This window comes from Numida meleagris, chromosome 14 (genome assembly GCF_002078875.1).
Source record: "Numida meleagris isolate 19003 breed g44 Domestic line chromosome 14, NumMel1.0, whole genome shotgun sequence".
Taxonomy (NCBI): Eukaryota; Metazoa; Chordata; class Aves; order Galliformes; family Numididae; genus Numida; species Numida meleagris.
This window is the reverse complement of record NC_034422.1, coordinates 3,278,924-3,296,447: the sequence shown is the minus strand read 5'-3', so window position 1 is coordinate 3,296,447 and position 17,524 is coordinate 3,278,924. Positions and strand designations below refer to the sequence as shown.

At 39.7% G+C, this 17,524-nt stretch overlaps 1 protein-coding gene and 1 long non-coding RNA gene across 3 annotated transcripts in view; one reads left to right on the top strand and one right to left on the bottom strand.

Moving 5' to 3' along the window:
• Positions 1-17,524, bottom strand: part of LOC110406436 — a 297,282-nt gene that overhangs the window by 53,104 nt on the left and 226,654 nt on the right. The window lies entirely within an intron of this gene.
• Positions 1-17,524, top strand: part of ADGRD1 (adhesion G protein-coupled receptor D1) — a 130,981-nt gene that overhangs the window by 55,723 nt on the left and 57,734 nt on the right. Inside the window, exons 14-15 of the mRNA XM_021412936.1 lie at positions 14,110-14,183; positions 16,093-16,216. Coding sequence (XP_021268611.1) covers positions 14,110-14,183; positions 16,093-16,216 — 198 coding nt within the window. The remainder of the gene's footprint in view (positions 1-14,109; positions 14,184-16,092; positions 16,217-17,524) is intronic.

The following is a 17,524-nucleotide window of genomic DNA, read 5'->3' as shown; positions in this document are numbered from 1 at the left end:
GAGAGTAGATTACTCCTGTTGGGACTGCCTAAGGCTGGAATTAGTTTCACTCTTCCTTCCATTAAATTAAAAAATAATTTGATTGTTGTTATGATTTCAGTCCTTGAGGGCAGGGAACAAAGAGAAGCCGCAAGCAGAACAAGTGGGAAGTGGATATGGGGAGAAATAGTATTTCCATTGCCTCGATTCTTCAAGCATAAGACATGTACCTCCAATACAGATTGCATCTAATAACCCTCAGTATTATATCAAATAGCTACTCAGTGCACCTGAATGTTTACATTTATACCTCAGAGTTCTTCACACATATTTTCCTTTTGTTTTCTCGTGCAAGTTCTTATGACGCACAGTTATGTTGCATTCTCTAAGTATCTGTAACTAATTTAAAGATCCTTACAGTGTTGCAGACCAAAAGACATGCATAATTTTGACTGCCTGAGTTGTACCTTCCTTTTGCAGGAAGACCCATGTGGGAACAATACTCATATCTCTGTGTCTAGGATCAGTCTCTAGGTACAATCCCAAGGCTGAATGCAGGTGGTTGAAATCTTTTCCAGCAAGGCTACACATTCCTCTTCACAGAAAAGTGGATTGTATTTCTGGGGAGAGGATATAGCTGGAAACCATGGAAGAGATTAAACAGCTGGGGGGTAGGGAGGGCATTGCATACAGCAACTGTTTTCTGTCCTGAATATTTCCTGGCAAAAATTTCTTTCTGAATACAGCAGCTCACATTTGCATGCATTAAGGCTGCCTGTATCTGGGTCAATTAAGAACAAAATGTTAGGAAACAGTGTAACCTGGAATAACAACAAGTAAAATGTATCCCTGGAGCAGGCCAAGCCATTGTGCCCTAAAGGGCTCTAGTACTGGAAGGCTCTGCTGGTCTGATGGCACTTTCGAGTAATGAAATCTGTCAGTATCAGAAGCCTTTGAGGGTGTCAATGAGAAATTTTGCTGGCCCTATGGTAGAGACAATGATCCAAAACTCCTTTAAATCCAAATAAAGACCTTAACTGGCCTAAATAGCTTTGGGATCAAGCCATACATTCTGTAATAATGCTCACTTCATAGCCAGATAGGGTTGAACATACGGATACTAATGATTTATTGGAAAATGTGATGAAAACCTGTAACAAAGCTCTGATTACAGTTAGGAGAGGATACTTTATGAGACTCTGTGTTATGTTCCCACTACCCACAGCAAAGCCTTTGTGTGCAGGGCAGTCCAAGAATTCCAGTGACTGCATAGATGCCACTGCATTGATGCCAACTTACTGCACTGAAGAGAATCTGAATGTATCTCCAGGGATGGACTAATTTCCTCTTTTTTCTCCTGTCTTTAGAAGTACTTGAATACTTGGTTTTGAATTACCTATCACGTGTGTTTGCTAAAGAACATCTCATCATCAACAGTCTTTTTTTTTTTTTTAATAAAACGAAGATTTTTCGTTATTTTAATGAACCACTTTTTAAAGATTCCTGAAAGAGCAGTAGTTTACATAGATGTGGGATAGATGCGGGTAGCGTGTGTCATTGTTGGTTGAAAGCACATTAAAAGGCCTTATGTTGTAAGTAATAGTTGGAAGGAATTTCCTGACTTATTTGGACTCTGTGACAGGTTGATCATTATCCATTTATTAAAAAATGTATTTATTTTTAAGCCTGTCAGCCAGTTATTAGAGTATTTATAAACTGTAACAGGGATGTCTTTATTGGAAGTGTGGTCCCTCTGGAAATATTCCCATGAATGCTAGGAGGTCTTTTTCCAAAAATAACATTTAGCGAAAGAATGAAATGTCCATGCTCCATGGCATAAAGCAACCCTAACTAGCATTCAGATGACACTGAAATAGTTGCTGTTATGTTCTGAGACACAGAGTTCCTAGAACTGGACCGTCTTTCTTGTTAATAACTCTTAATCACAGTAGAACAGAAATGCTGTGCCTTGTACCCACTGCACTTACGGGGAGTTTCAGGAACTGAACGAGTGCCTCTGGGCCTTTAAAAGCTGCTGTCCTGCCACAGTTTGCTGACGACATTTGCTTTTTGGTTTGTAATTTTTTTCAGAAGCTGTATAGAGTTATCCTAGTAAATTAAATTGTGCAGTCAGCCATTTCTGTTTGCATGTTATTATAGCTTTATTACGTCTAAAAGCATTCCCCTATTTATGCAATATATTTTACTTAAAACCAAAAAAAGAAAATATGCCAACCGATATGCAGGGTGCTCGTGTTCCAGGAGCTTACTGAAATGCTGGATTCTGGTACATTGCTCAACTGTTGGCCACTGCATCTTGTTGAGATGTGTAAAAAGCCAGGTTACCAAATGGTGACATCTTGCTTAAGTGCAAGTCAGAGAAAAGAAGAGGATGCAGCAACATTTTCAGTGAAGGAGGAACATGAGATTTCTCATTCTTTGCGCTAAGTAATCAACAAGAGAGCCTGGAGATTTTGCAGAAAAAGGTTGCCAAGCTCCAGTTACCACAGCTACATTCCTCAAACCATTAGATCAGTTTCCAGAGGGACCCATTGCTGATTTCAGGAATCACATGGAAAAACAGCTCCAGGCAAACAGTGCAAAGTGGGAGCTGAGTATTTTGAACATATTCAAATCTATGGCAGAAGATGCCTTCATGTGGCACTTTGTGCTCTTCCCAGATGAGCTGGTCAGCAGGCAGTAATACCTTACTGGACTGCTTATTTTTCATCTTGAGCTTTGGGTTTGCTTTGCCCAACTGATTCTGCTGCACAGCTCTTCTGATCAGGTGCTCGTGTAAACTTCTGGCTATGGAAATACAAGAAGAGTTGGCGTTCTTTGCAAAGGGGCTAAAACTGCAAGCTGAACGTACTGCTACTTTAAAAATTTTATCTTGGTTATGCTGAAAAGAAATCATATACAAACAAATGAGCTTCCTGGCTACTCAGGAGCACTGCATTTATTGCACTTCTGCAAACCTAGCCTTGTGAGTGCCTGCTGGTCAGGCACCGAGCCCCAGTGGAAAGCTGGAGGAGGGCAGTGGCTGTGCCAGCCCTGCAGCCCCAGCACGCTGCTCTCAGGCAGCAGCCATCAGAACAGAGCTGGGCCCCAACTTAAATTAGTTGGCTATTTCTCTGTTGTATCAGCAACAGTGCCCCTATCTGCAGTATGTCTGCAGATACATGCAAAGCTCCACTGTCTGCCATTTTGTCATTCAAAAAATGAATTCAATGGCTTGGTCTCATGTTACTCAACTTTCTAGTTCTAGTTAATGGAGCAGGCCTAATTCCAGGGTGGCTTTTAATTCGCTGAATGGTTCTGATGACCAGATCAAATAGTTCTGGCACCCTGACACTTCCTGTGAGTGAAGAATGACGCAGAACTAAATAGTTGTGTGTATTTCATCCCCATTCATGCAATAGACTAGAAGAGAACTCATATTTGGCAAAAAGGCAAGAATGGGAGAAAAAGATTCAAATCAGAGAAAGAAAAATGTAAATGTTCTTGAGAGGACTCTTGCTTCACAATAGAAATAGGGAAAAAAAAAGCCCATGGAAAACCGCGAGCTTAATTGTAGCAAGAACTAGTCAGGAGAGTGTGATATCTTAGTAGATTGTTAAAGTTTAAGAAACAGTCTTTCACAGAGCCTTGCAAGAGGGTCTGTAACATCACTGTGCTGCTCTGCTCAAGAAGTGATGCAGAACAGGATTTTTGCCTGTGTCTGAGGATTAATATTGGATCTGGACTGTATCTAGCAGAGCAATCCTGCTCCTGTGCCTGCACTGTTGGCCATGGGATCCTTGCTGCACTTATTGATCATGCTGCTTAAGACAGCGGCTTTAGGTTATTAACGTGATAGAAAACTTATTTTTCTCCAAAATTCTTCTTTGTTATTTTGTTTTTTTTTTTTTTCAGATCAGTTTTAGTCTGTGGCTGTATGTTTGCTAGAAATGAAACAAGTGAAGCAGTGTTCTTACATTTCCCATCTGGAGTTTGGGGAGAGATATGTCAGGGGAAGAAAGCCCCTGCATTCACTGGATACTTAATGAGGTATTCAGATGATCCAAGGCTGCTTATCAAAAAATGCCACAGTATTATATATGGTCTCTATACACTTTAGCTGGATTTCCACTGTGCAGTGCATAACAAGATTCAGGAGATATAGTTTATTCTGAGACATTACAGGCCAAATAGGTAGGATAATGGGTGTGAAATGAAACAGAGCTAGGAAAGAACCCATGAAAAGTCATGTGGGGAAAATGAATTGGGGAAAAAAAACAAGAATCCTGAATCCAAGTGATTTTTTGATTACACAAAATAAACATTCCCTTATCTCACCTAGTGGGCCTGAATATCTTGGGGCTTAAGCAATCATAAGGTTTTTGTAATATTTTCCAGTCTGGTTACAACAGCCTTATCATAGAAGGGCTGTGTGCTGTATCTTTCTGAAAGTCTTTGTCATGAGATGTGGCATTACAACTGGAATGCTTATTGTACTCCGTCATTATTTATACTCCATTGCCTCCATTGACTGCCTGTCCCACCCGCTCCCCGGAGATTAGCGGAGTCAGAGAAAGGATAAATGATGATTAGCAGTTCGTCAAGGGATACAAGAGCTGAAAGGGTCAATATAAAACAAAGTCTGCCGCATATAATTCACAAAGAATGTGAGGCATTGCTTTTCAGAGGCAACGTTCTCATAGCCAGGATTTTAATGAGAATGGAAAATGCTAACATATAAATTCAATCCTATAAAAAAAATATTAGCAACAGGCGTACTTAGTGGTAAATATTTTTGCCATTAAGCCTCTACTCTGTTTCTGACGTGAACTATTAAAACTTCTCCTAAGCTTTCTTTAAATCATCTCTTCAAAATGCCCTTTAAAACATTGGCCTTTGTTTGTACAGAAACGTTAGCAAAGATGACAATACAAATGCATAATGATGAACTAATTGAACATCTTAAAAAAATCATGGATTTTTCAAAGAATGTAATGCAGACCTGATCAAATTCTCACTGAAACTGATGAAGGGGTTTCCTGACATCTGAAGAAGCTGACATTTTCCTTCAGGAATACATTTTTTTCACATTAGGGTGTCTCTGCAGCAAGGCAGGGCCCCATTAAGTTACGTGCTAGGCACGCGGAAAACCAAAAGGAGTTTTCCGCTTGTCCCTTGAAGACCTCTCTCCTTTTATACGCACTGAACTCTTGCTGTGTCGCTGTCATTTCTGTTCCACTTCATCAGGGGTTGCAAAGCCCTTGCTCATGCAGGTGTGTATGCGGGAGATTGGACTGTGCTTCAGCTGCAGCTCCGGGCAAAATATCTCTGGCTTATCTGGGGTCCCAAAGGAGGCCCAAGGGAACCTGCAGCTCGGTCCCCCTCGCCAAACAATCAGAACCAGTTAGGTTGGCTCATAAGATCAGCAAGACCAATCATCTCCTAATGCCACCAAGTTCTGCTTTGTGCACAATATTTGTCCGTATCAGTCCTCTTGCAATCCTGGACTCCCAAAGCTACCCATTCCCCATAGCTATTTTTGTCTTTGCAGGTGAAATGCAGGGCACTGAAGTCTTTACAAAGACAGATGAATGCGTTATTCCCAATAATTCCACAAACATTGCTTGTTCTTGTTATTATCGTGCAGAGTACCTGAAATTTTAATGCTTCATTCCTCCAGGCTGTCAAGGTCCTTCTGCTCTTCAAAATAAGGACACAGACTTTGCTGTGTAGGAAACTCAGGACGTTTTTGTGCTTTTCCTCTCTCTATGCTTAGAAAAGGCAATAGATATTGATTCTTCACTTGGAAATCCGTCTTAGCCTAGCTACTATGAGTCGTTGCGTGAAAAATTTCCTAATTGCATCTAAAGCCTCTTTCACAATAGATAGGAGTAAATACTGATTGATTGGTTTTCTAATTGTTACTTCCAGTCTTGTGGGAAAGGGATGTTTTCTCATCCCATCTTCATTTCTGTACTGACAAAGAAGTACGCAAAACTGAAGTGCCAGTGACACTTACTGCTGCTGTTAGCTTTTGCAGCTTTGTGTTGTTTCTGAATTCAGTGCATTTTCTCATGGTTACTTGTGCAAGTTAGTTGTAGAGATTGAACCTCTGTTTCAAGGGTTTTCAGTTGCAGCTAAGTTTAGTGAAATCTAGTTACCAAAAATCCAGGCATGTGTGGGTTGGGATATGAGTGACTGTGACTCTACTATGGACGCTGGAGCAAACCCAGGTGGGTGCTGCCGGCTGTCCGTCCCTGCTAGAGCTGCGTGCCCTGGCCTCTTGGTTCTGGTTTGAATTCTCCTTGCCTGATTCACTTGGGGATTGTGAACAACTGCAGTTTATACGTTAAAGCTTAGTGTCTAGAATGGTTATCATCTGATGCAAATGTTTCTCTTACAAAAAAAAAAAGCTATAAGGAGGAGTAGTTTAAGCACTGTTTTGGAAACTAAGAATTGTGGAAATATTACCTAATAGGAAAAGTATTCTTAAAACCGGTTCTACTCTGTGCATCCCTTTAAAGGATTATACTTTGTGCCTGCCTTCTGGTCCCTGTCACAGATCCTGTCATGGCCTAGACATTGCTTCCTGTTACAGAGCTCTACAACGGGCCTGGATAATTGTATGGCAAAGGGAAACATTTCTGCCTATGTCAAAATACTACAGGTGAATGGGGGAAAAGATCACTTGTTTATGTCTTTCATTGTGGCTCTGTTGGATTAGAAAATATGTTCATTTTTAATAGCCTTTTCAATATCAATCAGACCAGTTGTTTCCATTTAGCAGTACTTTCACACGAGTTAAGAAAATTCAAGGAGATTAAAAATGGGTACGGAAGGAACATCTGCTTCTCATTTTATGAAAGCAATGCATTTTTAATACAATAATGCAGAGTAGCAGAAAAAGGCATAGCAAAAAGAAACAAAAAACCTTAGCAAATACACTGCAGTCCTTTTCACTAAGCAATTTTGGAAAGTTATTGTGGATTTGTATCAACATGACCACAAACTCTTCTTTATTATGCTGATTAGAAGGTCAGTGGGGAAGAGGTGAAGTGATATTTCATTCATCTATCAAAAAAGGCCAGCAAGCTTCTAGTAGCTTATGTGACTAGATATTTAAAGGTTGGTGGATAACCTGCACAAAGAACTTTGTACGTATTTGCATTTCTTCACATGAAAAATACATTTTTCAAGGAGCATAAATATGCAGAAGCAGCAAAAAGCAACTTAATTTTGGGCCAGAGGAATGAACGTGACAAAAATTTGCATTAACAGCCAACCTTGGCAAGTAGTATTTCACAAGTTGACTTCTTGGAAGAACCAGGCCAAATGCCCAGGTCTGGGGTAGTTTTGTATTTTTATCATTGTTTTATCTGTGCTGAAAGATGATCTTTATCTTGGTCCATCTAACTCAGACATGTTAAAAGATTCAAGGGCGTAAAAGATACTCTGTAGGATCTTGGTCAGGGGATAACAACCCGGTAGGATTCTGTGTTCATGACCTCTCAGCAAATTCCAGTTCCTTTAGGTCTAAAAATGAAAAATTGAGTCTGATAAAGTGTTCTCAGGCCCTGACAATTGAGATGGGGTTTCTCTCTGTGGTGTGAAGTTCTGGTAGCTCTGATTGTATGCAGGAGGGGAGAGGAGACGAGCAGAAATCCACTCTGTGGGGCTGTGCCCACATCTCCTTCTGCTGCTGCTGCAAGACTGCCCTAAAAAGGTTGTATGAGAACAAAATAAGGTCTTTCGAGCAATGAGTAACTGCTTTGATACAGGCACCTTGAGTGAAATAACTTGCATTTTAAATTACGTGATTTAAATTAGACCTGTTCGAAGCCAGATTGTATTCAATAATTTTGGAGAGATAATATATAGTTGGAGGTTGTGCTCTGAGTGACTTTGTCATTCTTTGGAACTGAACAGCGTCCCTGCAAGGGACATTAGAAATCATTTTGTCACCCAAGTATTAAAGCAGCTTTTGATTCAGATCATCACTCCAATCCCATGTTTACTGATACTTACGTAAGGAAAAGCTTCCCTGCTAGGCCCCATTTCTCACTGACAAGCATTTCAAAATTTTAAACATTTACTGATGTAACCTGATTGCTGCCCAAATTGAATTTCAAAGGCCCCCATCCTGCAGTTTGTTTTTGTGCATGCCTGCATTGAAGTCAACTCTATTCATCTCAAATGAAAACAAACCTTTTTCTTCCCATGGCTATTTTCATCCTTTTTGTGCTTTCCATTTATTACCATAATTTACAACAATATTGTGAGTATTATTAATCCCAATTGCAGTCAACGGGAGTTTGGCATGGTTTTACACTGCAGTGCTGCGTCTTAAATAGTTTTGGCTTCCAAACTGAAAGAATTTGGCATGCAACTACTCGTCACTGCCCAGTGTTAGCAAATACATACAAAACACTCACTATGCCCATGTGCACTCAGGCCAAAGAGAAAGGAAAAGGAAAGAAAGATGTTGCAATTTTGAGATCTTTGAAACTGAGGACTGTATGAAAGTACCATCCATAGAGGATGCGTGGCTTCATGATGCTGAGCAAGGTACTTTTCACTGAGAAGCTCCTAAGACCAGACCTTGTACTGACCCAATGATGGTGTACTGTGTTAGAAACCTGATGGATCTATATAAATATATCTTCCATGTTAGTGTGGGATTTTGGGGGGCTATAAAATTATAGAAAAGACATTTTTGAGCTGTGTATGTATGTTTAGGGAGACTGCAATTTTAACTCAAGGGTTGCACTCAGTTTCCATTGCCAAAATTGCTCAACAGCTAGGCAGTTTTCCTTGGGGAAAACTGAATTTCATGCTATTTAACACTCAAAACCAGACAGGAGAGCCATTCATTTTTTAAAACTGACACTTTCTCCTAGAGTGCATTTAAATACACTGCCCCATCTTTTGTAGATGCTATCATGACTATCAGTACTATAAACAGCTAACCTGAAGTAGATCAAAGAGACAAGTAGAAGGGAGATGAGCACCAAGTGATAGTTTCAGTTCCTGTAGACCATAAACAACTGTTTACCAGACGCACACTGCCTGACAGCCACACTGAGATGTGCAAGTGGTCAGATGTTGTCTTGGCAGCTGTTTGATGAAGCCCCTTGTTCAGTGCCATAAGAAAGATGGGATGCTGTTAAGAGGATGGCATTTTTATTTAAAGAGATGCAGAGTTGCTACTCTAAGAAAAACTGCAAGATCTTCTGATACTGTACACATCCAGAAGTAATCCAACTTTTTTTGCTATACACAGTAACTGAGAGAAAAAGTACCAGGACAATTTCCTCGTCCATTCTCTCCTCGTTTTCTTTTCCTGTTTATAAAAATGCTACCTAATAAAGCAGCCAAGATATTTTTCAGTCTGTTACTCACTGTGTTTTTAAAATTATTTCTGTTGTTCTCACACTGCTTGCCTGATAAAGCAGCTGTTAAATGGAGAACTCTGAGAGCTGGGGAAAAATATTGAAGTAGTGTTTGATTAACAATATTTTTGCAGGAAATCGAAACATTGACTATTCTTAACCTCAGGGAAAGGAAGACTCAAAGCCAATCCAAATTCCGTTATATATGGCAACCTGTTTTAATTTCATATGCCTTTATAGGATCTGATATTTAACTGTATTTTTTTCCTTTATATCGTTGTCTGTCACAGTCTTCCATTTTTTGAGTTAGCAGGCTTTATTTATTTATTTATGTACTTTGACTGCATGTCTGTACCATTAAGAAATACATTCTGAGAGCTTTTATGTCAACCCTGTGTCCTACAGTATTTTACTGCATCACTTCAGTAAGTGTACGCTTGCACAGATCTGTCGGGTACAATGGAGCATGGTTGATTTATGTCAACTAAAGGTCTGGATTTTATGCACAGCACTTTCTAATTCCGTGTTGATAGTATAAATTCTTTTTTTCTTACAGTTTGTAACAATATTTTCATTATGTATGCTTGTTACATCTTGGTGTGAATCAGTCAAACTCTAAATTAAAATAGTTGGGTGATCTAAGTCTGCTGCAACGCAGTTTTCTCACAACTTGGAAAAACACAGCAACATAAAAATAGGTGGTTACTTCTCTCTTTCTTTCTCTCTTTCTTTCTTTGTCTGTCTACCTGTCTTTTTCCAGGGAACTAAGTAGATGAATGTACCTTAAAGTTTTAATTTTCTAGGTAGTTAGAAGTAGTTTGTGTAAGAGGGAAAGTCAGCAGATCATGTGTTCCTGGATAGATCATGTGAACAGCCAGGATGCCGCTGTGAGGACAAGAAATCCTTTGATTAGGAGCATAATTGTAGTGTCTAATTTAATCCATAAACTATAGTCAATGTGCTTTTGACTCACAGACCTGTAACAATATTTCAGTGGGGCTGTGAAATGCATGAAAAACAAGAGATGTGTCTGTATTAGAGCCCTTTCTCAACTCCTTCAATGCAATCTGTCGTGTTTGCATGTTGAGGTGACAAGATTTCAATATCTCTGAATTAGACAAAATTCTGTGTTTTGTAAACAGAGTCTAGTGACCTCCAAATTTATCTTAATAGAGTAAACTATCAAGTGTTTTGGATAAGAGGAAATCTAACACCTAACCTGTGGGTTTGGAGCTACTGCATTTTGATGAATGGCAGAACTATCCCAACGAATTCTCCTTCTTCACATGTGAGAAAAATACATATTGAATTAGAAAGTGCACACCCTCCTCCCTTGGTGGCCACTAAGTATTTGTTTGCTTTTTAAATTCAGGGGAGGAGAGGAGAAAAAAGCTAATCTCACAAAGGTTCACCCCACCCTCTGCTTGGCTTCTCTTCCTTGGCAAGCCTCCCCAGCAGCAGCTGGCTGACTGTTTTTCTTCTGCAATTCTGTTCATGACATTTCCTGCAACGAGGTTTTTCTGAAGGTTTCCAGCAGTCCTTTCAGCCCCTTCCCCTCCTTTTTTGGCCTCTTCCCCCCCTACCCATGGACTTGTGCCTAGTTCCCAGCAGTTTAAGGACCATATTGCCATCACATATCCGTGCATATACTCTATACAGCCTCAACACATACAATGAGTTTCTGTGGCCCCCATGTAAATCTTACAAACTTTCAGAGGCAGTGGTTAGTGCAGAGTATGCAGAACAGATGTATTTCGGCTGCGGGTGTAAACAGAGGCAGTCCTTCCCCAAGCTACCTGGTCCATCAGAGAAACAAAGTTTGCAGTGAGCTTTTCAGTGGTATGGGTTCTGTTCCTGGCTATTGCTTGCCACTATCCTGGCACTTGTTTCATCTAACGTAATTCTTTTTTTGAACTTGCAGCATATAACCATGTCCATGCAGAAGAATTTATATAAAGAACTGAGATTATGGTGGAACTGATACACAGACCCTATTTTACTTAGTGTACCAGTACTTTCCCTCTCCATACCACTAAAAGATGCACAAACTGTCCTTTCACAGGCTTTTATAAGCATTCCAGTGACTTAATCTCTTAGTGTAAAAGCCTACTTCCATATTAAGTTCTCTTTTATCAATGACATTAAATCAATATTCTCGGTGCTGCAGGATCCAAGCCACATATAAGCCGTCACGGTTTAACTTCAGAAATACGGTATTGAGACACAGTCAGTTTGTTTTTCCAAAGATTATAGAGTCCTTTAGAGTAGAGCTGTTGAAGATCTGTGAGAGTTTATTCCTTGCTGTAGCCAGTTTTTTACATGCTGTGTACGTTTCTATTCTGCTGACAGTTTTGTTACAGAACAGTAGTTCTGTAAGTCCAAGATGACTGTTAATCAGGAGTAGCACTTGTGAGGCCTGCGTTGTGTGTGTCAAAACATGCAACTTATTCTTTAAGAGAATTAATAGACAAAGTAGTATGGGTTCTTCTTGTACGCATGTTAGATATCTAGTTTTTTTCCATGCATGTTCTCACACAGTTCTGGACAGCTCATTGTCCATACAGCCTCCCTTGGTGTGCTTCTTTGTCTAATTGGTGACATCTGTGTTTAGAGTCAAAGATGGAGAAAAACAGTAATTTGTCCCTTGCCAGAGACATTGAATTGAGGAGAAAACATACATCTGGGATTTATTTGTGTGAAAAGATACACAACTGAAGTACTATGTCTTATTTCAACTTGACCCAGCAGTGCCCTTTCCATTTAGCGTATTAAGAATCAAGATTTATATAGAGAGATTTTACAAGCCAAAAGTGACACTTATTGTAAAATCTTTGTTATTACAGCAGATCTTTCTCCTTTTGTTTTTTTTTTTATTAAACTGCCACTCATCTGCCTGTCATAAAAGTGAAGTAATTCGTAATACAAAATGACTATGAATTCTTTCAGTTATGTACTTCAGGAAAGCTATGTCATGATGGACATAAAGTTGTACAGCACAACAGGCAAACATTATGCTACATGCCTTTTCTGCTGGTAAAACAAAGTGAACTCTGCCAATAAATCTCGACATTAACTGAAGTTGCAGAGGGCGTTTTTCCAGCTGTGGGTTACGGATCATTAGTCTTCTGCAGGTTCTGAACTAGCAGTCTTCGGAAATACTCTGAGAAGCAAAAGGTGGGATTTCTTGTCAGGGCACTTAGTCATCAGACCACACTGCTGGAATTACAGATAGGTTCAAATATAGTAACTGCCTAAAATGCAGCAGGGCCAGTTTGTGTTCTGAGCACTGAGGAGAGAGGCGGGGAGCAGCCAGATTTTCTTCCTCTATCTGGTTGCATTCAATTTTGGTCTCATACACTTTCAGTTTTACCATTTGATTTGCTCCTCTCATGGAAGGAGGATACAGGATGTGATGAGAGGAAAATAGAGACCCTCAGCAGATGAGTGACAGTCTGTCTTCTCAGAACTCAGCTTCTGGGAGAACCAGACCTGCAATCTCAGCGGTTTCTCTGATGAAGATTTGGAAAAACAGGGTCAGTTAGGGAATTAGAAGTTCTATTCAGAGATAAGAAAATTCCATTTATGCTATCCAGAAGTAAATTAGGAAGAAATAAATGGCCTTATCTACAGCACAGCTACCTGAAGGGTGTGGAAATCCAGCGTGAATGTGCTGGGCTAGGCAGAAATGCTTTATTATCATTAGTAAGGAGGGTGCTGTGCTACCTTGTGCCTCACACATGTTCTTGGGTTTGTGGGAGAGGAGAAGGAAAATTGCTTCAGAGACTTCTTGTACTTGTTCAAGTTTCAGCACGTTGGTTTTGTGTTTGTTCTGTTTTCTTCACTAAAACAAGGAGAATTCTTGTTTGTCTTCCAGTTTCACAGCAGTATTGACCTTGCGCTGTAATGATATGAGGTCTATTAATTCATCAGGGATTTATGTTAAGATGCTTCTAATAAAATAAAACAGCCCTAAGATAGGAGCTAACACAGAGTAGACTTGGGGGATTTTTATATTAAAAAGGGTAGAACAGATCCTGGAAACCTCGTTTGTGTATTTTGTCTGTAACAAACTACTAATTCATCCTAATATTGTTTGAATCATTTTGTCATGAAACTGACGTAACAGAGTTGAGAATGAGGGCTCAATCCTTTCTGAATGGATGAGATTTAGTGTTGCCAAATGTGTTTGTGAAAGATAAAATTTATGTCATCATCATGCCAAAGTCTATTAAAATAAAATCTTGGACTATAGCATTCCTCTTTCAGTTTGATTGTATATTTAAAAATAATTGGTATGGTGGAAAGAAAATGTCTGTGAGTTGGTCATTGTAATGCACGCTCTCCAATGTTATTAATCTTACAATGTGAGATCCTTACTGGTGAGAACAAAACCCAATGAAGTGAAAGATATACTGTAAAAATGAACACACATATTCGTGCTTTGTTTTGCTTATGTACAATAAGGAAGTTTGTTTTGCTGTTACTTACATAGGATGCCAATTTCTGACTCCAAGTGACATGAATTTAATCCCAGTGTGTAAACTCCAGACAATAGCAGCCCTTACATGTTTGGGGTTTGTGTTAAAGCCATGAGGATTGAAAAAATTTCCTTTCAGAATGGTGGGTCAATCTGGAAAATCTATTGAAATTACTAGAACAGTAGGAATTTGAACTAGTTGAATAGTGGAATTTGGTTCTTTTAAAACACTCCTTCAGGGCTTTTATTTTTTCCTTCTTGCAGACTCCCAGACAATACAGCCTAGCACTAAACAAGAGTAACAGAGTCCATCTTTACTGTGCATTTCTGGACTATAGGTATGTTATATAAGTTCAAATTCTTTAACTTGGCTAAATCAAATTGCACGTGGTTTGTGATGCTTTATGTTGCCTATGTTCTTCTTGTTCTCTTTCATTTATGGAAGTAGTTAAAGTAATGATGCCACTGGTTTACAACGCATACAATCTCACAGTGGCTTTTTACTATAAATAGGAGCTTTTTTTTTTTTTTCACTGACCCTGTGTTAAGTTGGGGATTGAGAGCTTGAAAAATTTGGTATCAAAACTAAAATGCAGACTGATACTGATCCTGCTTATGATGGCTTATGAATATATCCATTTGGGCAGACACTTGGATGTTTTCAGATGGCAAGCCTCCAGCAGAGCCATTGGTTTCACTGGATCTCTGCCTGTTTCACAATACTATGTGAGATCAGTATTTAAGAGCTGTGAGTTTTGGCCAGTGCATGCAATGAAGAAACATTATGCCCCTGAATGCAAATTAGAAGGAAAGGTAAATAAAATAAATGTCACTCAGAAAATGGGATCTATGGAAAAGTAACAGGTATTTTTTTTTTTTAGCTCTGAATATATTTAGCCTTCCGAGCATGCTGCTCTTGCTGAGTTTAAATACAAATGCTATTTTCTGAATCTTGAATTTCATGGGGATTAACAGTTTTCGAGCTGTAATGATATAAGCTTAATTGATGTAGCAATGGACTGCAATGCTGTGATCTCTCCTATCCAGCACGCACACGGGAAGGTCACGGTAATTGTTTTATTGAAGTTTTGTTTCAAGGACATTGAACTGTCCCAGCTGTTAGCAGTTACTTGTCGTTATGGTTACTCCAAATTACAATAAATTCAAAACAGATTTTACTGAAGCAAATTAATATGGCTGGGGCATTGTTCCTGTGTGTTTTTCCACTGAGGCTTAGGCCCTTGAGGCTCTGCCTTGGGACAGAAACTGAAATACAAAATCTATACTTCCAAATGAGTTTTATTTGTGTCAAGGTAGTCTTATTCCCTGGCGCATGGTAGTTAGAGAATAGGCAATTCCTGATGTACAGAAGGCTCCCTTTGAGAATTCAAGGAGGTCCCAAAGGACAAAAGAAAGGTGAAGTAATACCTATCGTAAAATAAGCTCCAATGAAAATATTCATCACTCAGTCTAGCTTCAGGACCCAAAACAATATAAAAAATAATAAATAGTTAAGAAACAGGCATTTTGTGCAGTGACCTATGTTGCCTGAAGCTCCACCAAGATGTAGCTTCTATGTTCCTGCTCTGTCGCAGGTCTCCTGGCAGGGCTGTGTCAGCACAGGGCTTTCCAGGTTTTCCCTGGCTCCGAGAAGCAAACCATGAGCATCACATCCCTTGCTGCCCTGGGACTGAGCCACGTGGCCAGGACAGCCATATCTTCAGCAGAGCAGGAGCTGCTCTCGCTGTCCCTGAGGGTGAAATGATGAAGAACGATTGGCATGGATAGCTCACTAGAAATCACACTCAATCAGTCTAAATTACTTTACTTGACAGGACGAGTGGGACAATGAATAAGAGAAAGGCAGAAGATACAATATGCTTTGACTTCTGCAACATTATTGACTTGTCTGATATGATTGTTCTCAAAATACAGAAATTTGGGTCTAGACAAAATGCCATAAACGGGTTGCACAGTGTTATGAAAAAATGTAGTTATTCATTAGCTATAAAACTGGAAAGGAATCTCTAGTGACATTCAGACAGGAGTATGATTTGGGCTGCCTTCTGGTCAATATTTTCTTTATTTTCTTGATGAAAATTGAGGGGACACTAAGAGTGTTTATGAACACACAAGCCTGCAATGTCTTTCAAATCTTTATATCTCCTGTACAGTACAATACATATCAAACTAACCTGAATAAGATGCATTTTGATAGAGATTGTGCCATTTTTGTATACTTTGCAGCAATGGAACTGGTGTTTGGTCTAATGAAGGTTGTGTGCGTGAGAGTGGGGACCTCAACTACTCAGTGTGTCTTTGTAACCACCTCACTAACTTCGCCATTCTGATGCAAGTGGTGCCTCTGAAGGTGAGATTAAGCAAAGGAGTAACTGTCTGTTGAAAACAAAACATAAATGCACACCAAATCAATAAGGGATTGGAACTGGGCTCCTATTTGTCCTATCCAGATTTATTCCACAGCTTGTTTACTGAGATATTGTATTAATCCTTCTGGACTATATTTGTTTTCTAAAACATCTGGGAATTGAATGGAGCATACATCTCTGTGGTAGGTGGGAGTCCTGAAGCACTGTACTTTATTATTACCCTTTTAGTACGATTTCTTAAAGTACTAGGCAGGAAAAGCACTGGAAAACGTAGTACAGACCAGCCTGGATTTGATGATTCATTTTCAAGACCAAGAAAGCTGAGATGTGGCTGTTTAAGGCTTTTGGTAAGTAGACTTGTGGAATTTGAACAGCCAAGCTTGAACTCCACGTGAAGCAAACTCTGCTGCCAGCTGGCCCCTACCATTTGCTCTGCCAGTTTTTCAAGTGCCTCTCTGCTACTCTTTCTCAATCTCCTTGCCAAGCAGAGGCTTGTGTAGAAGCGTGAGAAAGAAATTTAAGTTTTAGAGAGTGAACCCCTTACATATAGTTTCTCTATGCTCAGTTCCTTTGTCCAAAGAGTGGTCAAGCAAATTCTTTCTTTTCAGCCAGAATGTGATCAAGACTTTCTGCTTGGTTCTCATACTCATCTCTGCTTTCAGATGAAGTTTAATGACAATCATATCGCTTTTCTCACCAAACATGTTCTTGCCTTCATAATACTGTGTGATGCCTCGAGATTTCCTCAGATTTCCTCAGAGATGGAGCAGTGTTGCTCCTTGCAGGTGAAGTGCTGGTTTGTGCCACCTGAAGGATCCCCTCTCCAAACCTCAGCACCAGAGCAAGGCCAACCTCCTGCTGGGTCTGAGCAGGCAAACAGCAGCACTGCCATATGCATGAGAAATACAATTTAACTGCTTCATTTGGTGTGCTACTGTCAGGGAGGATCCTATGGAGGCAGAGACAAAGCTCTGCTCTGGAAAACTCTCAGCTCATAAATAATGAATCTATAATATAAATAATTTACAGACCATACATTTAAAGTAATTTATCCTGATTGTCTGTCAAATTTATACTCTCAGGCACATTCTCAGCTTTTTACAGGCGCCATCCTAACAATGTAAATTAACAACTGAAGAAGAGCTTCAGTGGGACAGTAGGAGTTGCACTGTCACATTTGTCACGGTGTGCTACTAACAAGTGCAGTGTCCTCTGTGGTACAGCTGGAGGGTTTTTGTCAGCTTGGTTGGTGTGGAGGCATTGCGTATGGGGCCACATCTCAGGCTCCT